This window comes from Chiloscyllium plagiosum, unplaced genomic scaffold (genome assembly GCF_037043375.1).
Source record: "Chiloscyllium plagiosum isolate Xiang-an unplaced genomic scaffold, Cpla_swu_hap1 HiC_scaffold_13, whole genome shotgun sequence".
In the NCBI taxonomy this organism is placed as follows: domain Eukaryota; kingdom Metazoa; phylum Chordata; class Chondrichthyes; order Orectolobiformes; family Hemiscylliidae; genus Chiloscyllium; species Chiloscyllium plagiosum.
This window is the reverse complement of record NW_028270151.1, coordinates 78636107-78662058: the sequence shown is the minus strand read 5'-3', so window position 1 is coordinate 78662058 and position 25952 is coordinate 78636107. Positions and strand designations below refer to the sequence as shown.

The window sequence follows — 25952 nt, the reverse complement described above, 5'->3', positions numbered from 1 at the left end:
CAGGGACCCGGGTTCAATCCCAAGTCTTGAGTGACTGTGTGTGTGGTGTTTGCACACTTTCCCCATGTCTGCGTGGGTTTCCTTTGGTTGCTCTAATTTCCTTCCATAGTAAAAGAAGAACAGGTTAGGTGGATTGGCCACATTAAATTGCTCTTAGTGTCCAGGAATGTGCAGACTAGATGGATTAGCTATGGGAAATGCAGAATTACAGGGACAGGGAAGGGCTGAGTGGGATGTTGTGTGGAAGGTCAGTCTGGACCCGATGGGCCAAATGATCTGCTTCCACGAGTAGGGATTCTATGATTCTCTGATTTAAGGTAACTCCTATTTCATCATCTTATTAATCGTAATAGTAAACACAGATCAGATCATAAAGTTATTTCACTCTAATATGTTTTGTTCCACTGATACCTTCACCAAAATAAGTACTAGATGCAATGGACTGCTTTTCTGAATGTTTTTATTTATGTATTTTTCTAATTTATTCCTATGATCCTGTACCCAGGTACCTTTGTACCTAAGATGGCACTGTGAGTGGCAACTTTGTAAACTTTTCACTGCACTCTTGTGGGTACATGTGAACCTAATTCTAAACCTAATTCTAAAACATGAACCAAAAATGTCATCATACCTGGAAACAAAGCAATGTTTAATGGATTAACATTAACAGTGATTAGTCAAAAACCAATGGAACAAATTTGTAACAGATTGATATCAGCAACAATGAGAAAACTGATTGTTGACTTCATTCACAATGACGTACTGTGCCATTCGCTGTTTGCATTAATTACCCTATGGCAGTGCACACAAAACACCTCATTCACCAAAAATATCTTTTCTATTATATATTCCTAAACATTTTCAAAACTTGTATACTTAAGTAAAATATTTATTAAAGTAAATATTTGATATTGGGTGTCTGTAAAAACTCAGGTAGGAACATCATTTATTGTTGAAGTACAAAATACAGCCACTACCTATGACATATATAGGCCAGAGTGGTGCTGGAAAGGCACAGCAGGTCAGGCAGCATCCGAGGAGCAGGAAAATCGACATTTCGGGCAAAATCCCTTCATCAGGAATATTCCTGATGAAGGGCTTTTGCCTGAAACGTCGATTTTCCTGCTCCTCGAATGCTGCCTGACTTGCTGTGCCTTTCCAGCACCACTCTGATCTAAACTCTGGTTTCCAGCATCTGCAGTCCTCACTTTTGCCTAATTATAGCCAGACCCAGCCCAGGGCAAACAGTTCTGCAGACTCATCTCTGGGTTTACTTATAAAAGGGCTCAGGTGATGAGTACCCATTGGCTGTTATCAAGGGAACTCATACTCAATGAGCTCCGCAGGAAGATTAATTAATGATTCCCCAAGAACCCTGTAAGGGTTATCACAGAGTCAAACCTGTTTAAATTAATGGTAAAAGCTCACATATTTATACTCAGGTCTATATTTTTAGTAAAAATGAGGAACATATGAGGAAACATTAGGGTGGCACATGGCTCAATGGGCAGCACAGTGGCTCAGTGGTTAGCACTGCTGCCCCACAGCACCAGGGACCCAGGTTCGATTCCAGCCTCGGGCAACTGTCTGTGTGGAGTTTGCACATTTTCCCCATGTCTGCATGGGTTTCCTCCGGGTGCTCCGGTTTCCTTCCACAACCCAATGATGTGCAGGTCAGGTGAATTGGCCATGCTAAATTGCCCATAATGTTAGGTTTGTTAGTTATGGGAAATGGGTCTGGGTACGTTACTCTTCGGAGGGTCAGTGTGGACTTGTTGGGCTGAAGGGCCTATTTCCATACTGTAGGGAATCTAATCGTATCTAATCAATGTTCTGAAGTGTCAGTCTTAAGATGAGAGGTTCAGCTGGTAAGTACCTTAGTAATTGAAAGAGTAGGTTATTTAACTCTTCAGCTTGCTCCCCTATTCCATAAGATCACAGTTTATCTGATCATAGCCTCGATTCTATAACCCTATATGCCCTTGTATATTAAAAAAAATGTCTTACTCAGCCTTGGCTATATTCAATTACCTGGTTTTCAATGCTCTCTTGGTTAGTGAATTCCAATGATTAACAATCCTCAGAAGAAATTCCTTTTCATTCTCTCTTAAATGACAGCCCCCTTAATTCTAAACCCAAGTCCAAGATTCAACAAGTGGAAATATCTTCTCAAAGCCTCCGTGAAGCCCTGTCAGAATTGTTTTATGCTTCAGCAAGGTCACTGTCATTCTTCAAATAAATCCATGCCTCACTTGCCCTCATAAGGCAACCCTTCCAATGCAGGATACAGCTTACTGAACCTTCAGTAGACCACCTGGATTATGTCTCATCCAGTAAGGAGAACAAAACTGTACTCAGTACTCTACGTGTAGTCTCACCACGACTTTGTATAGTTGTACCAGAACTTTTACTACTCTGCCCAAGAATGGGAATTGGGGGAAAACATTGGTTGGAGTCATAACTAGTACACAGGAAGATGGTCTTGGTTGTTGGAGGTCAATCATCTCAGCTCCAGGGAATCACTGAAGGGATAGTGTCAAACACACTCAAGGTAGTGACTGAGGCCCAAGCATCTTCAGATCCTTTATCAAAGGACTTACCTCCACTATTGGGTCAGAAGTGGGAATGTTTGCTACTGATTGCACAATGTTCCACACCATTCACAACTCCTCAGAACCAAAGCAGCCATATCCATGTACAACAAGTCCGGACCACTATCCAGTCCTGGGCTGATAAATGACAAGTAGCACCACATCATATATTCCAGAAATGGTCCTCTCCAACAAGAGAGAGTTCAACCATTTCCTCTTGATATTCAATGAATCTCCACTGTCAATATCCTGGGTATACCATCAATAAAAAAAACTGAACTAGTTCAGCCATTTAAACGTTATGGTTGTACAACCAGGGTTGGAGTATTCAGGGAATGTATACAACAATGACTGAAGCAATTCAAGAAAGCAGCTCACTAACACCGTCACCAGGGCAATTCAAGATTGGCTATAAATGCTAGCCGAGCCAACAACAACCAAATTCCATGAATAAAAATAACTTATCCCTCAACCATCTGGTCATTATTATTCTGCTGTTTATGGGAAATTGTTGAACTATGTATTAGAACATTGACTACACCTCAATAATATTTCATTCATTCATTGCAAAATGTGTCGTAATATCTCAAGGTGCAGTATAAATCCAGGATCTGTCAAGTAAATTGTACACTGACATTATAATGCATACTTTTGTTCACATTAAAAACTTATTATTAGCAATGTTTGCAAATGGCTAATATTAAGTTTGATTCTACTTGCATAGAATCTCAGAAGGTATATAGCACAGAAAGAGTTAAAGATCACACAACACCAGATTATAGTCCCACAGGTTTAATTGGAAGCATTAGCCTTTGGAGCGCTGCTCCTTCATCAGGTGGTTGTCGAGCAGAATCATATGATCTATGGGAACCACTGACCTAACCACATTTCAATAAAGTTTAATGTAATTTCTCTACTTTCCAATTATATTCCTCTAAAAGTAAACAAATGCTTGCTTTCCTCTACTTTGTATTTAATAGCCTGCATGACAACGATTAGTAATTCATGTGTGCATTCTGCCAGATATCTCTGCACTGTCCAAAGCAGCCATGTCCTCACTATTTTCCTCAGCAACACTGTAATTCTGTACACATATTGAAGCTCAATTACCAATTCTGAAAGTTTAACGTGTTTTTTTTAAACAGTTCAATCGCCCGTGAGATGGTGGTGGTGAGATACTTTCTTGAACTCCTGCTGTCCATAGTACTGTTTAAGATTGAAGGAAGTACCGGGATTTTGAGGCAATGACAATAAAGGATCAATATTACTGTTCAAAGTCAGGTTGTCCTGAATCTTGGAGGGGATATTGTTGCACCTGATGCCTTTGTTCTTTCGAGTTGTAGAGTCGTGGCTTTGGAACAGTGCATCTTGTAGTTGGATCACGTTGATGCCTTTGCACATCGGTTGAATGCAGACACAAAGCCACAAAGCTTGTCATAATTGTCAGCAGGCCTCAGTCAGTGGGGCGTAATCTTTGCTCAGGGATTGCTGGCACATTAAGTCAAGGGCAGTATCCAATAGCAGTTCAGGCCCTATTCAGGGCTGTCAGAGTTAGGATTCTCTGCTCATAAGGGATGAGGAGCCAAATGATGGTACTGTAGTGGAGAAAGAGTGAGTGTGAGGGTATTCGAGAGAAAATGGTGGACTCTACCCTAGAGATTGACACTGACCTTCTTCTTACAGTGCAACTCCTTGGAGACAGCAGGGGGCCACTGAAGCTAGAGATTCTATACCTTGATGAAAGAGCCACTAAGCTGGAGCCAAAACCAATTCTGTGAGGGGCCTCCTGCCTCTACACCAGTAGCAGTACCAGCTGAGGGCCTTTTCATTCACAAGTGTACAGAATGTGCCCAAAGATATACCCATCACTTTCCTGTCTCAACAGCATTTACTGCTAATGCCAGGCATCCTGTGCTGCAGGTCATCTCATCGGCATGACTGCCTCAGGAATCTGGATAAAGTGAGGACTGCAGATGCTGGAGATCAGAGCCGAAAAATATGTTGCTGGAAAAGCGCAGCAGGTCAGGCAGCATCCAAGGAGCAGGAGAATTGACGTTTCGGGCATAAGCCCTTCTTCAGGAATCCTGAAGAAGGGCTTATGCCCGAAACGTCGATTCTTCTGCTCCTTTGATGCTGCCTGACCTGCTGCGCTTTTCCAGCAACACATTTTTCAGCTGCCTCAGGAATCAGCCCACCATCCTAATAGAATAGTAAATGCAGAAAGTGTCAGCTGAGATGTTCCCCTCTTTGGAAGTGGCACTCTGAAGACATATACACACTCAGGACAACTGAATTATCCTGATAGAAGTTCTAAATAAGTTCTGAAAAAGGTTCACTGGACATGAAATGTTAACACTGCTTTCTCTCCATAGGGGCTACCAGATCTGCTGAGTTTTTTTTCCTGCAGTTTCTGTTTTTATATTGTCCTGATGTTGGGATCTTGTTGTCTATCTAGAAACATCAGCACTATTTCTCCTGTTTGAAATTTACTTCCCCATCTACATTTGTACTAGCAGCAAATGTAGACACATACACTCCATCCCTTCATTGAGGTATTTAATATGGAGGAACATATCTCATCTTCTACAACTCAATTTTAAGCTGGAGGAACATCAAATACTCTGATATCCATCATCTCAAATTACTGTCAGTAAAGTAACAGTGTCTTAATTTAATAAATGTTTCCAATGTATAATCTGAACGGCCAAACCTTAATAATTGACCATGTGGCACTCTACAACTAAATAGAGAAAGAAATTTAAATGAACTGGCAAGAAAATCAACTTTGTTTATTATGGTCAACATTTAAAAGATCCCCTTCCTGGTGCCGGTTTCTACTGTATATAAGCAAGATATTTGATAATGAACATCCCAAATTCTGACCCGTTTCTCTGGTGCTGAAAACCATATTGGCTCGAACTTAGCTGCATTAGTACAGACCTCATCTTGTCTCAGTCAGGACTGGTCCAGCAATCTCATGAAGATACCTAATAAATAACTCCTCGGGTGCTGCCTGACCTGCTGTGCTTTTCCAGCACCACATTTTTCAACATAATAAATTGTGTTCCACTGGCAGCATGGCCTAAATGTCTGCTAATGGAAAAGAAGAAACAGTTCCCTGTGAAATATATACGCAGACCCCAAAACCACCCAACCTACTACTGCAAATGGGAATAAATTGTCTCGGCCTGCCATTATTTTTTGACATCAATCAAATCAGTCTTTATGTAACACTTTTCTAAAGTGTACTGATCCATCTGAAGACTTTTACAAACCTGCATTGTTCTTTTAATGACATGACGTAAACCAGCAAGAGAAGTCAGGATCCAGACAATGGGTCAGTTCATATGCATTATTACAAAGTGTACTTTGAGGTTAAGATGAGTTAAATTTCCACCTATTAGACAATGTTTAACATTAAAGCAGTGGCCTTTTCTTTATTCTGCACCAGTTGTCTCACTGACCAAACTCTTTCTCCAATTTCATTTGGTTAAAAGACCGGAAATATGGAAAATTTTCTGGAGTCCGCTGCCCTGAACCCTTCACAAATGTTTACACGTGCAGAGCCAGCAGCCAAATCCGTTTCATGAGACAGAAAATTTAATGGACAATTTTTGGTGGAAGTTTAACTATAGTGTACACTCTGGATGTTGTCAGATTTTGGAAGGAAAGTCTAGTTCTCGTAATGTTTGTTAGGCTGCTGTTCGCTATGCATAGACATTAGAAGAGTATGAGATATAGGAGCAGAAATATGCCATTTGGCCTATTGTGTCTCCTCTGCTATTCAATGAGATCAGGACTGATCTGATCAGATGGGCCAATGGGCTGAGACATGGAAATGGAGTTTAATTTACATAAATGCAAGGTACTGCATTTTTGGAAAGCAAATCTTAGCAGGACTTATACACTTAATGGTAAGATCCAAGGGAGTGTTGCTGAACAAAGAGACCTTGAAGTGCAGTTTCATAGCTCCTTGAAAGTGGAGTCGCAGGTAAATAGGATTGTGAGGAAGGCGTTTGGTATGCTTTCCTTTATTGGTCAGTGTATTGAGTACAGGAGTTGGGAGGTCATGATGCGGCTGTACAGGACATTGGTTAAGCCACTGTTGGAATATTGCCTGCAATTCTGGTCTCCTTCCTATCGGAAAGATGTTGTGAAACATGAAAGGATTCAGAAAAGATTTACAAGGATGTTGCCAAGTTTGGAGGATTTGAGCTACAGGGAGACGCTGATCAGGCTGGAGTTGTTTTCCCTGGTGCGACGGAGGCTAAGGGGTGACCCTATAAAAGCTTATAAAATCATGAGCGGCATGGATAGGATAAATAGACAAAGTCTATTCCCTGAGGTGGGGGAGTCCAGAACTAGAGGGCATAGGTTTAGGGTGAGAGGGGAAAAATATAAAGGAGACTTAAGGGGCAACCTTTACACGCAGAGGGTGGTACGTGTATGGAATGAGCTGCCAGAGGAAGTGGTGGAGGCTGGTACAATTGCAACATTCAAAAGGCATCTGGATGGGTATATGAGCAAGAATGGTTTGGAGGGATATAGGCCAGATGCTGGCAAGTGGGACTAGAATGGGTTGGGATATCTGGTTGGCATGGACAAGTTGGACCAAAGGGTCTGTTTTCATGCTGTACGTCTCTATGATTCTATGACTGTATGATAATCCTCAACTCAAGTCTCCTGCCTCGTCCTAATAACCCTAGATTCCCTTCCTGATTAAAAATCTGTCTATCTCAATTTTGAATAAACTTAATGACCCAACTTTACAGCAGTCTGTGGTGGAAAGATCCTACTCATCTCTGTCATAAATGGCCAACCCTTAATCTGAGATTAGAAGTTCTCTGGTCCTAGATTCCCCCATAATAGGAAACAACCTTCCCATATCAATCTGTGTCCCTCAGATTCTTGTATGTTTCAATAAGGTCACCTTGCATTCTTCTAAATTCCAACCTACTCAACATTCCTGATAAGGAAATCCCTTCATACATGGTATCAACCTACTGAACCTTCTCTGGACTATCTCGAATTCCACCTGATGAAGGAGCAGCTCTCCAAAAGCTAGTAGGTACTTCCAAATAAACCTGCTGGACCATAACCTGGTGTTGTGTGATTTTGTAACTAGATATAGTTTTCGCAAGACCTCCTTATTTTTATACTCCATTCACTTTGAAATAAGGGCCAACAGTTAATTTGCCTTTATTATCTGCTGAAATGGATGGTAGCTTTCTGGCAGTCATGCACAAGGAACCCTAAATTCCTACGTGCTGCAGCTTTCTGCTGTCTTCCCTCATTTAAATAACATTCAGCTCTTCCATTGTTCCCACTTTTCTGTTAATTTTGTCAAGTTTTCTTTCAATTTGATACAATCCTTAATTTTGTTCATTGGTCATGGTTGGCTTATCTCCATTCAAGAGTACTTATTCCTCACTGGGATACAGTTTTTGCACTAAGTCATAATTATTTTGTAAATGTCTGTCATTATTCCACACCTGTTTTTTCTGCTAAACACCTTTCCCAGTCCACCCCAGCCATCTCAGTCTTTATCCCTATAATTAATACTCTTATTTAGGTTTGAGACTGTTGTTTGCTAAGTTTCCCATGTCATGGTCACTTCTCCTTCAGAGATCTCTTACTCTGAGGTCATTTACTAAACATTCTTCATTATACATTATCATATCCAAAATATTCTAACCCCTGGGTGGATCCACCAAATATAGTTTTCTAGAAAACTATCCTGAACACACTATATGTACATGGCTGCCTTTGCCAATTTGATTGTCACAGTATTCTTGAAGATTAAAGTCACCCATGATGAGTGTACTCCCTTTTTAACATGCGGTATTTATCTCAGGGTTTACTCTCTGTCTGGCAGCTAACTGTTAGGGGGGCCTATTCCAAACAGTGGCTTCTTTCGTTCGTTACTTCTCACTTCCAACCATATGCATTCTATACATCTGATCTAACATCATCTCTTGCAAGCATATCTATTCCAGCCAAATCAACAATGCTGTACCACTCCCCTTCCCTGTCTCCTGCCCTTCTATAAAGTCACACTCTCCTGTGTTAGTTCCCAGCTTTTATTTCCTTGTAACTATGTCTATGGCTATAAGATCATATCCATTAACCTCGATTTGTGCTGTTAATTCATTTAATTTGGTCCAAATATTATGGAATGCTTTTGATAGATTGGATACAGTGAGAATATTTCCTCGTGGGGAATAGCAAAGCTGGAAGTCTTCAATATAAGGTAGTCACCAATAAATCCAACAGAGAATTTGAAAGAAATAAAAATGGAAAGTGCTGAAGAAACTCAGCAGGTCTGGCAGCATCTGTGATGACAGAAGCAGAATTAACATTTCAAATCTGATATGACGGCCATCCAATTCTGAAAAATCATACCTAAAAAGTGCAGATGTTGCTGTTCCTGTTGAGTTTCTCCAGCACTTGCTATTTTTATTCCAGATCTCTACCATTTGGAGTATTTTACTTGAATTTGGAAGAAACTTTGGTACCCAAAGCATGGCAAGTATGCAGAACTCAGTACTACGGGAATGGTTGAAGGGAATAGTAGAGGGTCGTGTCTCATTATTCATGAATTAGCACAATACTCTAGACATTATTTCACCCAGTATGGGTCTACTGTTCACTTATCAGATTGGAGAAAAAGTCAAAAAATGAAAAATCACCTAAATGAATATTTTAAAAAACACAGAAACTGTCCATGATGTACAGTGCTTGTATTTGCTGACTAGGAAGTGAACAATGTGGGGAGTATTATTTGCAATGTATCAATATTGAAATATTTGCATGTAGGTTCTCATTATTGTTATGGTCCTCCCATTTGGATGAACAGCCTTATAACGGGAAGTTAGTGTTACAAACTTTATTAGTTTTCGGTTTTCAATTTTTTTCTCAGGACATTTTATATGTATTAAAAATCAGATTTATTAACTTCTATCTTTTACTGCAAACTATTTGCATGAGATTTTTGGAACTCTTGGAACCTAGCCAATTGACTCCCATTACAAAATATATTCACTGCTGCTCAGGTTTTCCAAGGACATCACCCCCATTCACTGTGGATGTGCTTAAGGGGAAAATTAATAAACGTGAGGGACAATAAAAGATTTAGATGGGGGAGACTTGAATAGAGTATTAAACAGCAACATGGACTGATTGGGCTGAATGGTCTGTTTCTGTGCCATGTAGAATGTATATAATCCTAGATATTTTCATTTTATGGCAGTTGCTGGCATCTCTTTGGTGCTGATTGTTAGCTGGCTTAAGGTGGGGGAAGCAATGGTTATTGGTATTATCACCAGACTATTAATTTAGAGACTCAGGAAATGTTCTTGGGGACCTGTGTTTGAATCCCAGCAGGGTGAAATTTGAATTTTATTTTAAATTTGGAATTAAGAGTCTAACGATGACCACAAAACCCATCAAGTTCACAAGTACTCTTTTGAGAAGAAAACGGCCATTCTGACCTGGTGAGGCCAACATGTGACTCCAATAATGTGTTTGACTCTTAACTACCCTCTTGGATGGGTAATAAATATTGGCCCAGCCAACTACGACCACTTTCCGTGAATGAATAAAATAAATGAAATGTTCATCTAGCTGAGCATATTGTTGATACATTTTTAGATCCATACCCAGTGACCTACCAGCAGACCTGGTTCCAACAAAGCTGCTGTTGCTGCTGCTACAACAATTACAGAATGAACAGTTTTCACTCATGGACAGAGGTGGGGATCTTCAATACTTGGAGTAGGTTGGTGAGTTACAAATGGTGTTTGTTCACAACAAAAGCAAATGCAGAAACAGGAGAAGAGCAGAGTTATTTTCCGCTGCTATCAGGTGAAGATTGCATCATCAGTCAGTTCTGTGGCAATAACTCATAAAACACTGAAGCAATTCCTTACTCAAGGTCACAAATACCTTTTACGTTAAGGGATCAAGGAGGCCAAACATGGAATGAAAAAAAAATCTCGGGAGCCTGAAATCAGATTATGTTAACTAGATTAGATTAGTTTAACTTGAAGTTAGTAATTTATCATCAGGCAACTCTTAGTGACTAGTATAGATTCTGCAAATAAATGGTGAAGCAGCATGCCAATACTACACTGTTTGATGTCAGTAGTCAGCCAGCTCCAAGATTGATATTACACTTCAAAACTAAATTAGAGTCACATGTCAGCACAAGTATTAGCTGGAAATGAAGAATTAATCATCTAAAAGCCAGTTATGGTAGATTCCATTGCTGTAGTTTCACATAATGGTAGATATTTGGGGATTACTAACTAGGAATCATTTTTGAAAATCAATCTGGAGACAAAGAACCTGCCTCTGTGAGTAGTGTCCATTCCCTTTCCTGGTTCCCATTGAAAAGCTGTAGTGAAGTGCCACCAACAGTCTACGACTTGATCTACAATCCAAACCAGCCAATGCAGTGTGCTGTGACTGGAACGAGACACAGCTAGGTCGATATGATGTAGCATGCATGTTTTCTCCAATTAATCGGTCATAATTCAACTGCTAGACTGGTAAATTTGGCAAGTTCAATGTTCATTTTTAGTGTCCATGGCAGTAATGGAATCGGATGCTGTTCTGAGGTTGGAACTAGATTGAAAGTTTGTGTGTAATTTCCAGAGCCATGGTTGGTGTGTAAAAAACACCTTAGGGTGAGAGTTTTTGAGGTTATGGCTTCAATTACAAAGAATAAACATCCCTCAGAATATCAGGGGAAGCCACCAAGAGACCTTTAACTCCCCTAGAATATTAACTTGAGTTCTTCGTCTTTAAGTAGCTAGTGCTATTTTCAAACAAGGACTGACTTTAGCCTTACAGTAGAGCATTTATTTATGATGTATTTCTTCTATAAGACCTTTAGGTTCTGCTAATGGTAAAGTCATCATTGACCCAGAGACTCATAGGGCTACTCTCTCATTGGAAAGAGAGAAACAACACTGGTGCTGGTTTAACCTCTGAGTCACCACACTTCAGGGGCGAGGTTGAGAACACAGGGCCTTCATGCTAACCTCAGCCTATGGGAATTGAACCCATGCTATTGATGTCATTATGCATCACTAGCTGTCCAAACAACTGAACTAACAAATTCTAGACCTTGGAACAACTTCACAATGAAGTTATAGAGCTGCTACACTCTGGACATAGATTGTATTAAAAAGCAGAGTGTAAAGAGAGAAGCACATGCACTGACTGGCATTAGACAATAAACTTTAGAGAGTAATCTATTAATAATGTAATCAGATCAGTAAATCTCTAAATGCCATGTATTATAGTATTTAGCCTATAACGCTGTCTGTCTGTTACAGACTAATGGAAGCCCAGTTTCAGGATACTTCTTGACCTCAGCACCAGTCTTTGACCAGTCAGTCTTGAACTCAAACTTGTAGATGTGGATATACACAATACAACAAATGATGAGAAAGATGATGGCAGGAGAGAAACTAAAACTTGTTTTTGAACTCAGCTCTGACGTTTTATGAATTGAACTGAAAGTAAAGCTAATGGCCACAATGCCTTCCATAATCTCTAAAATATAAACATTCTTCCATGAACACAAGGGTCTGCAGCCACATGGTTTCTAATCCATGTTGGATTCAGGTCAGTATCCCACAATAAAGTGCTGACTTCTTATTTGAAAAAAAAATCTTCATTGAACTGACCCACATTAACCTGCAACTTTCCTTAAAACAATCCAAAATTCCAAAAATGATAAAATATGTTACAAACCTATCTTCACACCTGCTTCCAAAGAAAAAATGAAAAAGGTGTCCTTAAGATGCATTTTTATTTTCTATCAAAAGTTCTTCTTAATACCATTCCAATATTCATCAACAGTAATAATGAGCTGAATTTTAACCTGTTGTTCGAGTGTTTGTTCCCTGTGAAACCTAACTTACCAAATGTGTCTCATTAATTACCCATAACACCCCATGACATCTCTCATGTCCAATCTCTGCCCTGTTCCACATGCTTTTCTCACAATACTCAGCACTCAGCAGATGTCCCAGAAGGCTGGTTTGGGCTAGGTTCATGACTCTCTGTAGCTTCTTGCAGACTTGGGAACAGCAGTTGCTCTATCACATTATGATGCATATAGATAGGATGCTTTTTATGCTGTATCTATGAAAATTGGTATGAGAACTTGCAAACATTCTAAATTTTCTTAGCTTCCTGAGGAACTAGAAATATTGTTGTGTCTTCTTTGACTGTTGCATCAATGTGACTGGACCAGGACAGATCATTGATGAGTGTCACTCCCAGGAACTTGTCTCCTTTCGATCATCTCCATCTCAACACCATTGATGCAGAAAAGCATGTGCCCTCCATTCTGCTTCCTTTGATGGAGAGATTATCTTTACACTATGATGCTAAGCACTCAGTCTCTTCCCTGTATTCTATCCCTTTCATTGTTTGAGATCTGACCTACAACGTAAAAACATAAGAACTAGGAGCAAGAGTAGGCTGTTTGGCCCTTTGAGCCTGCTCCACCACTCAATAAGATGATGGCTGATCTTTTTGTGGACTCACTTCCACTTACCTGCATTTTCACCATATCCCTTAATGCCTTTATTGTTCAAAAAAGTATCTATCTTAGCTTTAAAAGCGAATACTGAAGTAGTGTCAACTACGTCCCTGGGCAAGGAATTCTGTAGATTAACAGCCCTCTGGGTGAAGAAGTTCCTTCTCAGTTCAGTCCTAAATCTGCTTCCTCTAATCTTGAGGCTATGCCCTCTTGTTCTAGTCTCACCCACTAGTGGAAACATCCTATCCATTTCTATTTTATCGATTTCATTCATTATTTCATATTTTTCTATAAGATTCCCCCTCATTTTTTGAATTCCAATGAATACAATCCCAATCTACTCAGCCTCTCCTCATAAGCCAACCCCCTCAACTCGGAAATCAACCTAGTAAACCTCCTCTGCATCCCCTCCAGTGCCAGTACGTCCTTTCTTCAGTAAGGAGACCAAATCTGCACATAGTACTCCAGATGTGGCCTTACCAGTACCTTGTACAGCTGTTTCATTACCTCTCTGTTTTTAAACTCAATCCTTTAGCAATGAAGGACAAAATTCCATTTGTCTTCCTAATTACTTCTACCTGCAGACCAACCCTCTGTGATTCATGCACAAGGACACCCAGATCCGTCTGCAAATCAGCATGCTGCAACTTTTTACCATTCAAGTAATAATCTATTTTGCTGTTACTCCTACCAAAATGGATGACTTCACATTTATTCCAGCTGCCAGACCTTTGCCCACTCAACTCAATGAATCGATGTTCCTCTGCAAATTTTCACAGTCCTCTGCACACTCTGCTCTGCTACTCATCTTAGTGTCATCGACAAAATTTGACAGTGTATACGTGGTCCCGAATTCATCTATATAAATTGTAAATAATTGTGGTCCCAACACTGATCCCTGAGGCACACCACTAGTCACTGATTGCCAGCCAGAATACACTCATTTATCCCCACTCTTTGCTTCCTGTCAGACATCCAAACATCTATCAACGCTAATATTCTTCCCCTAACAAGATGCATTATTATCTTATGCAGCAACCTCATGTACGGCACCTGGTCAATGGGCTTTTGGAAATCTAGGTACACCACATTCATTGCATCCCCATTGTCCACCTTGCTTGAAATGTCTTCAAGGAATTCCAAAAGATTGGTGATGCATGACCTGCCCTTCATGAACCCATGCTGCATCTGCCATAGTCCCCCTTATTCAAGCATAGGACCCTGGGATTGGATTTTATCTTCACATTATCCGGCTGTATTTTAAATTCAACCATACTGCGATCACTCCTTCCAAGAGGATCCCTGACTATTAGGTCATTACTCATTCCTGTCTCATTACATAGGACCAGATCTAGGCTAGCTTGCTCTCTCATTGGTTCCATTACATGCTGTTCAAGAAAACTATCGCGGTTACACTTCTCCTCAAGGTTACCCTGACCAAGCTGGTTTGACCAATCTACATGCAGATTAAAATCCCCCATGATAATAGCCATACCATATTTGTTGGCATTAATTATTTCCTTGTGTACTGCCTGCCCCAATGTGATGTTATTATTTGATGGCCTATAGACTACACTTATCAGTAACTATTTCTTCTTGGAATTCCTAATTTTCATCCAAATGGATTCGACCTTATGCTCCATAGAACCTATAACATCTCTCAGCACCGCCCTGATGTCATCCTTGAATATCAGAGCTACACTACCTCCCTTACATTCCTGTCTGTCCTGTCTGGTACCCCTGGATATTTAATTCCCAGTCATGACCATTCTGTAACCATGTCTCCATGATTGCTATCAAACATATTTGTTCACGATGATTTGAGCCGTTAACTCACCCATCTTGTTACCTGAACGCTCGTAGCATTCATAAAGTGCCTTTGTGCTAGCTTTCTTACCGTCATGATTCACAACATCTTCAATATTTCCTGAGTCATCTTTCATTTTTGCTTCTTTCATAGTCTGCCTTGAACTTAAACCCTCCTACACACATGCTAACCTGCTGCTTATCTTTTTATTTATCACCATAATTTCTGTCGCTTTCCCTTTCCCTTCCTCCCAAAACATAAGTTTAAAGTCCTAGCGACCACTTTATCCTTTTTGCAAGAACACTGGTTCCAGATCAGTTCAGGTGGAGACCGTCCCATTGCTACAGATCCCCGCGGTTCCAAAACTGATACCAATGCCCCATGAAATGGAACCCCTCTTTCCCACACCAGTCCCTTAGCCACGTGTTTACTTCCCTAATTTTCTTATCCCTAAGCCAATTTGCATGTGGTTGAGGCAGTAATCCAGAGGTTATGACCCTTGAGGACCTGTTCCTTAATTTCTTTCCTAGTGCTCAATAATCCCCAAACAGGTCCTCCATCATAGCCTTGCCAATGTTGTTAGTCCCAACATGGACCACAACAACTGGATCCTGCCTTTCCCACTCCAATATCCTTTCAAGCCGGTCAGAGATGTCCTGCACCCTGGCATCAGGCACGCAACACACCATGCGGGACTCTCCTATAACTATCACTTGGCTTTTTACTCCCCCCTCTTGAATGGCCTTCTGCACCATGGTGCCGTGGTCAGCTGGCTCATCCTGTCCACAGCCCTTTTCCTCATCCATACAGGGAGCAAGAAATCTCATACCTGTTGGATAAGGACAAAAACTGAGGCTCCTCTACTACTGAACTCAGGATCCCCCCCCACCTGCCTCACTTGCAATCACAGCCTGCTGTCCCTGACCACTGACTGAATTTGAATTACTTAATCTACCAGTTGCGACTGCCTCCTGAAACAAAACGTCCAGGTAACTCTCCCCCTCCCGGATGTGCCACAGTGTTTGTATCTCAGATACCAGATCAACTTTGAGCTGGAGTTCCTCCAGCAACCAACACTTGCTGCAAATGTGGTCACTGCCGTTCACAATGGGATCAGCCAGCTCCCACATCATACAGCTATAGCACATCACCTGCCCAGCCATCTCTGCCTAGTTAATTAATATATACAAATTTGAGTTAAATAATTTCTAGTACCTCTCTACTATAGTCTTATTCAATTAACCAATTAATAGAAGATGATAAAAAAAAGTTACATTTTAACCAATCAACTTACCACAAGGTTTTTTTCGTTAGTGCAGGAGGGTGGGTGGGAGACAGTACACATGTAGTGTCTCCGGTTCAGCTGCTGCCCAGATATATTGCCGGCAGCCCCGGTGTTCACCTCTGCCTCTGCTGCTGGAAAATGGCTAGCCGCAACGCTAGACGTGAGTTTTTAAATTTTTTGCTCACCTTTCTGACAGCAGCCTGCTCAACGCACTTCCTGCTGCTAGAACAACAATGGCGGGAGAGTAGTGTTGCCAGCAAACTTGTAAATGGCTACAGCGTTGTAAAGAAATCCAAACCTGAAGACTGTTCTTGAGCTTGCCTTTTCTTCATGCAATCTGGCATTTTTTTATTTATTTGTCCATTGGATGTGGACATCACAACATTTACCACCCATCCCTAATTGTCCTTGAACTGTACTGTTTTCTAAGCTATTTCAGAGGGCAGTTGACTCGGCCACATTGCTATGGCTCTGGAGTCACATGTAAGGACAGCAGATTTCCTTCCTTAGAGGACATTAGTGAACCAGATGGATAGAATGCCTAATCAACTTCCCATCCTGCCAAATGGTTTTTTATGAGAATCAATATTGGTTACATGGTCACCATCAGGCTGGCTTTGATTTCCATATTTTTAATGGATTTGAATTTCACTATTTGCCATGGTGGGATTTAAACCATGTCCCTGTGACATGGTACTAAGGCACCACTTCCTTATGATTTGGAATACAGAAAGAGAATGGATCTAAACGTGCAATGGTTCATTGTCTTTTCGAAGCTAATTAAGAGATTGGGAATGGCTGTCCTGGACATGATTTATTGCCCATCTATTAATTAGCTTTGAAAAGGTAATGAGTTACCTTCTTGGACCCAAAACTTATTTTTTTAAAATTGAACTGATCATTAACATTAGCTGAACTCCTTGCAGTGGTGGGAGGGACTACCCATATCATGGTTAGGTTGTATAGCCTTGATTAAATGAGTGTTCTTCCTCAGTTATTATATCCCATGAGGATGCTCCCTTTGTTATTACCCACACAGGTATTGGGGAGGTTTGCCGGTTGGCTTGGATCATTTATTTGGTGCCGTAGGCACCACCTAATTAAATTTACCAAATACCGCAGAATTTGTTGGGGGTAGACCTCCCAGATCTGAAGAGATACAAAATAGGTATCCTGCTGTCATATGTGGGTGAATGGGTGCGTAAGGACTCAAGGTCGATATGGTTTGATGTTGAGGCCTCACAGGTGGGATGTCCCCTCATCAACTTACTGTTTGTGAATAAGATGAGATGTGTGGTTGAGCACTGTGAGAGCCCGATTATTATAAATACGGTGAAATCATGAAGGATAATGCGGCAATTTGCTTAAGACTTTGCCGTTCATCCCATTAGTGGGAGCCCCAGGATTTAGACCGGGGTCAATGGACTCCGGCTTCAGAGCATGGGAGGGTAAGGGAATCTCCTGTTTGGGAGATTTATTTGAGGGCGAGGTCTTGATGGTTTTCAACCAATTAAGTCAGAAATATGGGATTCCTAACAGGGATCTTCTCCGATAGTTCCAGGTTAGGAATTATATACAAAAGGGCCTGTTTCCACACTGTAAGTAATATAGAACATAGAAGAATACAGCGCAATACAGGCCCTTCGGCCCTCGATGTTGCGCCGATCCAAGCCCACCTAACCTACACTAGCCCACTATCCTCCATATGCCTATCCAATGCCCGCTTAAATGCCCATAATGAGGGAGAGTCCACCACTGCTACTGGCAGGGCATTCCATGAACTCATCACTCGCTGAGTAAAGAACCTACCCCTAACATCTGTCCTATACCTACCCCCCCTTAATTTAAAGCTATGCCCCCTTGTAATAGCTGACTCCATACGTGGAAAAAGTATATCTAAAAGTTTAGATATATCTATCTAAAAGAAGACCACACTCTTGGCTCAGCCCTACAAGTTGGTTATAGAAAGAAAAGTAGGTAAAAACAATGACTGCAGATGCTGGAAACCAGATTCTGGATTAGTGGTGCTGGAAGAGCACAGCAGTTCAGGCAGCATCCGAGGAACAGTAAAACCGACGTTTCGGGCAAAAGCACTTCATCAGGAATACCCTTCATCAGAAAGAAGAGTGCTCCGATGTAGGGGGCGCTCTCTCGGTTAGTACCATATATCATCTGCAGAGGAAACACCTTGGGGGATATGGAGAGACTCCATGGGATCTGGGATCAGGAGTTAGAGGAAGAAATCTCACTGGAAACATAGGATATATAGGGGAATGTAAAGAAAATAAAGCACAAGCAATGAAATTGAAAATCCTTACAGGGCCCAAATGGCACCAGAGAAGCAAACAAAGATTAAGAAAAGATCTTCTCCAAAATGTCCAAATGTAAAATTAGCATGGACACCCTTACATATTGCTTTTGGTCCTGCTACAAGATTCGTGGATACTGGGGTGCCATAGTGAATGAGCTGGAGAAGATCCTGGGAATTGAAGTTAAAGAGGATCTGGTATCCCTTCTTTTGGGACAACCGAATCTGCCCTCTGGGTGAGCACGGCAAGAGGTTATTTAACATTCTTACACACTGTGCAAGGAAAAACTTCCTAACGAATTGGATATTAGAAAAACCTCCAAGTCTTGCGTGGTAGCACAAACTTGTGATGGAGCATGTTCCTCAAGATTATCTGACAAATATGGTGTGCCATAGAACATAGCAATCTTATAAGACATGGCAGCCCTTCCTAAATTACATAGACCTATCAGTGGTACTGATTAGGGCCTTTATATATTTACAAGGGCTGTATGTGGTGGTCTATGGTGGGGGGAGGGAGCTAGTAGGTATAATAACTGTTGCTCCTATGGACGGGAGCTTTGTTGGAGGTGCGGCCAATGGAGTAGTCTAATGTAGTATAATGTAATTTAATTTAATACTATTTTATTTGAGCTTATTCTAATTCTGCTTAAGGAAATATAAGATGACTATATCTTGAAGAGTAGTAGGCAGTTAATTGTTAACGTTACTGTAATATAATGTGATATTATTTCTACTTTTCTGTACTTCTGCACTTTTATTACTTTTAGGGTTTTTTTGGGAAAACAGTAAAAAATTTTCAATAAATATATATATAAAAAATACAAAAAAACATTAGCTGAATTCCCTGTTCCTAGTCATTAAGTTTCATTACCTGCTGTGAAGCTCATAGAAGTAGTATGCATAGGTTATGATCTTCAGTAAAATTACATTCAACATGTTGCTCTCTACCATGGTTATCATGTCCAGATAACAAATCTGCTGCTTCACTTGGAGAATTATCCCAGAACACTTTTATCAACACCAACCTCTTTGCTACATGTATTTACCATTATGGCATGACACACCTTTGCCATGAATATACAGTCTCCATCAAATATGATATAGGCTGATGAAGAGCTTATGCTCAAAACATCAATTCTCTTGCTCCTTGGAAGCTGTCTGACCAGCTGTGCTTTTCCAGCACCACTCTTCGACTCTGATTAAACCAATGGACAACCAACCAATCTCAGACACAGAAGGCCATTTCAGATAGTTGCCAAACCACTCAAAGATCTTCTCTCAGCTTTGATAGCTAATGATGCAAAGACTGAAAGAACAGCAAGAAGGCCACATCACCTTCTTATGCACATTAAACCTGAAGTGGACCTCGTCTTAAATTTTCTTTATGTTATCATGGAAAGACTGTTGTTCTGAACTTTTTATTTCTTTAATTTTCTAATTTATTGCTATGACTTTGTACTTTTGAAGGTCTGTAACGCTGGACTTGTTATTTCTTTATTTTTCTATTTTTTTTCCTATGAATTTGTACTCAAGAATCTGTACCTTTGTAACTAAGATGGCACCATAAGTAGCGATGTGTAAACATTTCATGCGTATATGTGACAATAAAGCTAATTTAAGATTCAAAAAAGATCAAACCATATTTGCAAACACTGGACAAACATCAGTACCAGTCTTGTTAGATGCTGCAACCACATTAATGAAAGATTAAACCATCCAGAGAACACAACTGTAGAGCTCCTAATCAGACTATGGAACACATTACCAAAACACAGCCCTCAGAAGAACTCAAAGGTGATCTACTTTGATGTAACTCTGATATTGATAGTTTATTTGAAACCATACAAAAAGAGGGCTAATGAGACCATGCTTTCAACACTGAGCAGCCAACAGCAGCAATTAATTTCAGCAGCTCAGGCAGATCCGAGGAGCAGGAAAATTCCTGTTGAAGGGCTCATGCCCAAAATGTTGATTCTCCTGCTCCTCAGATGCTGCCTGACCAGCTGTGCTTTTCCAGCGCCACACTCTCGACTCTGACCTCCAGCATCTGCAGTCCTTTCTCCCTGCAATTAATTTGTGTTAAATTGTAACTTTCTTCATTGCACTTAATTGATATGTGTGGATATGTAAATTAAACAGGATTACCAGTAGTCAGATGTATTTCACCTGAAGTTAAATTAAGGAGACTGGCAACAATTTTGAACATTTGTAGCGAGTGAGCATGTACTGGTAGATTTGTAGTTGACTATACAGTGACCATTATTGAGTAGTGCTGCCAAAAACTAAATATTTTCTTAAAACATCCTGACATTTTCTTGTGACATGCAGCACGTCATCTTGATCTCACACATGGGGAAAGAAAATCTGAATGCTTCAGCTTGATTGGCTGGCAATGAGTTGAATTTCAAGATTTCTACAACTAATGTAGAGGTCAATAAATCTGAGCCATCCCATAATATTCAAGATTTTACTTCAGATTTTCCACACTTCAAATTGCCTACGCGAAATATACATTGACTAGGTTGGGGCTGATTCACATTTAATAGGCAGTTTCTGAATGCCAGTCAGATTGCCTGAAGAGTTCACAAGTCAATTGCTGCATACAAGGCATACAGAGATAGCTTGCAGCTACCTAGGGGACTAAAGTCAGAACATTTGGAATTGGGGACTAGTTACATAACAGACAGGAAGCTCGGTACAAAACAGAATGGAGAGTAGGTGGTCATTCAGAGTGGCACAAGATAGAAGTAGAGCTCCACAAGGAACTCTGCTGGGTAGTCAAATGTTCACTATTTACATAAGGAATTGGACCAGAAATCACAAGCACAATTTCAAAATTTGATGATATTAAGCTGCAGCTGAAAATATATTAATACACAATGCAAGAAAAACACCAAGCTTTACCCATCAAGAAGAATCGAACAGACTGAGCTCTTTCCTCTCTGAAATAATGGAAGGTAACTCACAGGTATGAAAATATTTACTATGGGAGTCATATAAAGAATGTTTCTCCTTGCAATAAGACCAGACTAAGTACCATAAACAGAAGACAGGAAATTCAGAAGAAATCTCTTCAACCAGGGTTGTTAATCTTTGTTACCAAGTGACAGTTGAGACAAATGGCATAAAGGGGAAGCTAGATGAATACAATAAAAGTTGATGGGGCTCGAGGTAGGAATGGGAGGAGGCTCGGGTGGGGAATAAACTCCAGCTTAAATATGAGAATATCCTGTTTCAGTGCTGTAAATTTTCTCCAAAATACCTCAATTCAGTGATCCACATATAATGCTATTTTCAAACAATGATTTATATAGCCATTCAGTACAGCATAGATTTGTCACATATTCGCTCCAAATTTCATTGAAAACAATGCTTTTCCAAGGAACACTGAGTAGGTAATAGCAGCAGCAAATAGTTACACAAAAGGGGAACAGGAGTTAATCCGTAACTTGCTTGATTTACAATCATAGTCAATTGTGAACACAAGTAACAAAAATATGAGTAGATAAAAGCTGTTTGATAGTTTGTCTACACTTTGCAAAACCTGACATAATTAATTAAAATTTATGAATAGCCAACTGTTGTGTATGGACACTATACAATGCTATATTTAGTCAACTGATTGTGTTATGGATTACTTCTGGCATGACGTAGGTTAATAATGATAGATGTTTCATAGTTGGCATAATTAATGTGTACTTCATACCTTTAGACTCCCTGATTTAGGTGTAATATTGACATAGTAGGGTTAAACCTTCAAGGTCCAAGCAGCATGAGAGTAAATTACTGGAAAACAGCACTGCAACACAGTGCATCAGCATTATAACAATAATTGCACAATGTGACAGAGCTTAATTGAAATCTGTGTGCTAGAACAGGGTCAAACCACAGGAATTGTTGACAATAGCCATTTGAATATTTGAACATAGTTGTTGCATAAGAACACAAAATCAGTCGTACATGGGAGCAAGGCAACTAAGAAATAAGATTTCCCATACTCAGAATAGTTGGCAGTCTCAACACTTCTCCGGGAACAGTGATGACTGGTTTGTTCACTACGCCTAATTGTATGACCTAGCAGGTAACATCCTTGCTTCTACATTCTTAATCACACGACTGAAATTGGTTCCACAGTGCATCACCATTGGAGGTACTATGATTCAGTGGAGTAATAACCTGGACCCTATAAAAGACCCAAAGGCGCTAATTTAAGAGCACTCAAAGTGTTACGATTAACATTCCTCCCTCAAGGATGCGTGTGACTTTGCTGTTAGTAAAGTGACTGCTGTGACTGACTGCTCCTACAAAAACAAAACCATGAATAAAGTGTTTTGGAACATCCTGAAGACACAATAAAGTGCTTTCTAAATGGCTGTAAGTGTTTTAATCAATTTAGCTACTGACTCAACAATGTTTAATGTTGAGGATGTCATTAAGTCATCAAAATCACAGTGGTCCTCGATTCAACATCAATTCGAATAAAGATAATGGGGAAACATAGGAACAGGAGAAGTTAGGAAAACACTTTCCAAGGTTTGTGAAGCTCAAATTCAGGGGCCAATAATTTGCCCAACTCAATGCTGTATTATTGGATTATTGGTTGCTCTAGCAGTCCTTTCTGTTCTCCCCCATAATCACCCCTTTGAGGAAAGCACTTCTGCTGATATACAATGTGCACAAAAACTCAGATGTACCTGCTTGAAAAACAGGTTAAACCTGAGAGGTGACATGGTTTCCCTTTGCCTATTCAAATCTAGTTCTATATAAAGCAGAGAGGATGGTAAATAATCCAACAACTTTACATAAAGTGCTTGACACTTAAACAATTTGAGTAGTGCATTCAACTCAACTTGAGTTTTCAAGTGTACTGGAACACTGCTGATTTAGATGCTTTTTTTTGTGATGTGATAAGAAATATAGGGTGGCAGAACATTTAAAGTTAGTGATCCTTTAACTTGGTAGCAAAAGAGTGATAATGTCAACTGTGGCACAAAACATTCAATATTACATTCTGAGCATTTGAATGTATGAGCACTGGAGTGAAGGTGAGCAATTTATTTGCATCAAAGAGCTCACTAAACATTGCTGATTTAAAATGCAACATGGTGGGTGCAATGTGGTGAAGTGAACCACCTCCCTAACTGGGGAGAGACACAAGCCCATAGTATCCTTCAGTCATTGAGAAACCCAGTCACCCTTTGCACAAAGGGGCACAAGTCTGACAAGTATGCTGTTCACTCACCAGAAACAGATCATGGCAGCAACAGTCTCAGACTTAGAACCATAATGGTGGCAAACTATAAACCCCTGTACCTGACCATTAAATAGAGATTGGCAATTGATCAAAATATTCTGTGTACCAAAGCATTAATTAAAATTGAAATTTCAATAGTTTGTCGCCTTTAAACCTTCCTAATTGGCTCCAGAGAACTCCTCAATTCAATGGCGTAGTAGTTATAGGGGACCTAGCTTGCAGATTAGCAGTGGGAATTTACCAGGCTGGTAAACTGCATGGATTTTGCTGATTAAATTCCAGTGGTACCACTGTGTGTATTGTGGTTATGTATAGGTTGAGAGCTCTAGACTTGAGCTAATGGGCTTGTGTTTCCCTAATACATCCTACATCAACCGAACCAACACATAAATGACAGATTTCTAAATAGTTCTCTGAGAACTTTAATTTGTGGCAATAATTTCCAAATGCTGAATGCATTTGGCTAAGCTGTAAAAACTTGAGCATTCATCACATATTCTTTCTCCAGATAAGGGAATGGATGTATATTGTGGGGACTAATTTGACAACTTCATATTATGCCATTTAACCCAACCAGGGACAGATTGCAAGTGAATGAAACAAAAACAGAAACTGATGACAGTCAGCAGGTCTGGCAGCATCTGTGGAGAGAAAACAGAGTTAACGTTTCGATTCCATTGACTCTTCATCAGAAGTATTTTGATGAACAGTTACCAGACTCGAAACATTAACTCTGTTTTCTCCCCACAGATGCTGCTAGACCTGCTGAGTTTCTTCAGCAATTTCTGTTTTTGTTTCCGAACCTCCAGCAGCCACAGTTCTTTGTTTTATGTTATGGCAAAAGTAAAGGATGGTGTCAAATTCAAATGTGCTTCGAGCATCTGACAGATTTTTAATAGTTGGTCTCAAGTCAGTTTCTTTTTGGAGGGTGGGGCCAGCTAATGCAACGGGGAAGAGAAATGTCGGGTCAAAACCTTTTCTTCGAAATGCTCCTGTTTATTTCTCACTGTACAGTCCTGTAAATAGTCTAAATACACTCCTTCAGAAGTTAAAAATTTGCTGCAGCTTGTTGCTTTGCCTGAATTCAGGGTCCTGCTGTAAACTCCTACTTCTGCTGGGACCCAGTGTTTAGTTATTGTCTCTCTCCTGTGCTTGTCCCAAAGCATAGAGGATATCACTTTTCTTTCTAAATTGCAGCTTTTTGACTAGGACGGGCCACGCCCTCCACTCCCGGGACCCTTAGTCCTCATGTCATGCCACACCTTCACCAGAGGCTCTCTGTTCTTCCAAATCAGTTCATGTCCATAAAAGATATACCAACTGAAAAATGACAAAGAACAGCATGTTATTTTAATTAAGCAGATACCACAAACAATAACATCACTTCAAACAATTTACTCAAGGTACCAATTCCTGGGAATACACAGCAGGTGCGCAGGTGGAAAAGAACTGTGTACAAACAAATTTCAGTTAAATTCTATTACGTTTTTGTTATTTGCACAAGAAAATCTATAATGATTTGAAAGCAAATCAGGTATAATAGGAGCTATGAGAAATAGTAACTTTGGGAGTAGCTGGCTTGGTCAGTCAAGCAAACAAATGAGTTCTAATCATTGATAAGCTGGAGAATAAATGGGGACCTTGAAAAGCTATGTGGCAGATTTCACTCCACACTAACATATTATTCCTCTTTAATTTCAAAAAGTCCAATGTAATTGTAATAATGCATCAGAGGCAGAATACAGTGGATATAGTATTCTTTTGAGATGGGAAAGCAGGGGGACTGAACTGTGTACTTCAAGTTATGCCATGATGTTTCATTGCAATCTTCCAGCCAACTCCAGCTTAGACATGAGATGAATGATCTTGAGAGTCACAACTTAGTTCCTTCTTCCCTTAAACCCAAAACTATCCTTAATTTAGCATTAAACTAACAAGGGCACTCAGAAATTTCAGAATGGTTAGTATGGGAAAGGGCATTATACAATATTAATGCAGTGTAGAGAGCTTTACTGATACTGGACAATATGGTGCAGTGATTGGACATTTAAAATGAAATATTTCTAACCCAAATCATTATATTTCTATTTGCATCTAATCCATACTCGAGCTGACATGGGAACACCTGATGGTGCAAGTATCATTC

The 25952-nt window shown here is 40.1% G+C and overlaps 2 protein-coding genes across 5 annotated transcripts in view; one reads left to right on the top strand and one right to left on the bottom strand.

Moving 5' to 3' along the window:
* The window catches only part of LOC148148354 (uncharacterized), a 58432-nt gene that overhangs the window by 12747 nt on the left and 19733 nt on the right, over positions 1-25952 (top strand). Inside the window, exon 4 of the mRNA XM_087993801.1 lies at positions 10242-10342. Within this exon, the coding sequence (XP_087849927.1) occupies positions 10242-10342 (101 nt within the window). The remainder of the gene's footprint in view (positions 1-10241; positions 10343-25952) is intronic.
* Positions 21841-25952, bottom strand: part of LOC122555753 (presenilin-associated rhomboid-like protein, mitochondrial) — a 46336-nt gene continuing 42224 nt past the window's right edge. For all 4 annotated transcript variants that reach the window (XM_087993799.1, XM_043701839.2, XM_043701840.2 and 1 more), the window contains exon 10: positions 21841-25126. In XM_087993799.1, coding sequence (XP_087849925.1) covers positions 25012-25126 — 115 coding nt within the window. In that variant the 3' untranslated portion in view covers positions 21841-25011. The remainder of the gene's footprint in view (positions 25127-25952) is intronic.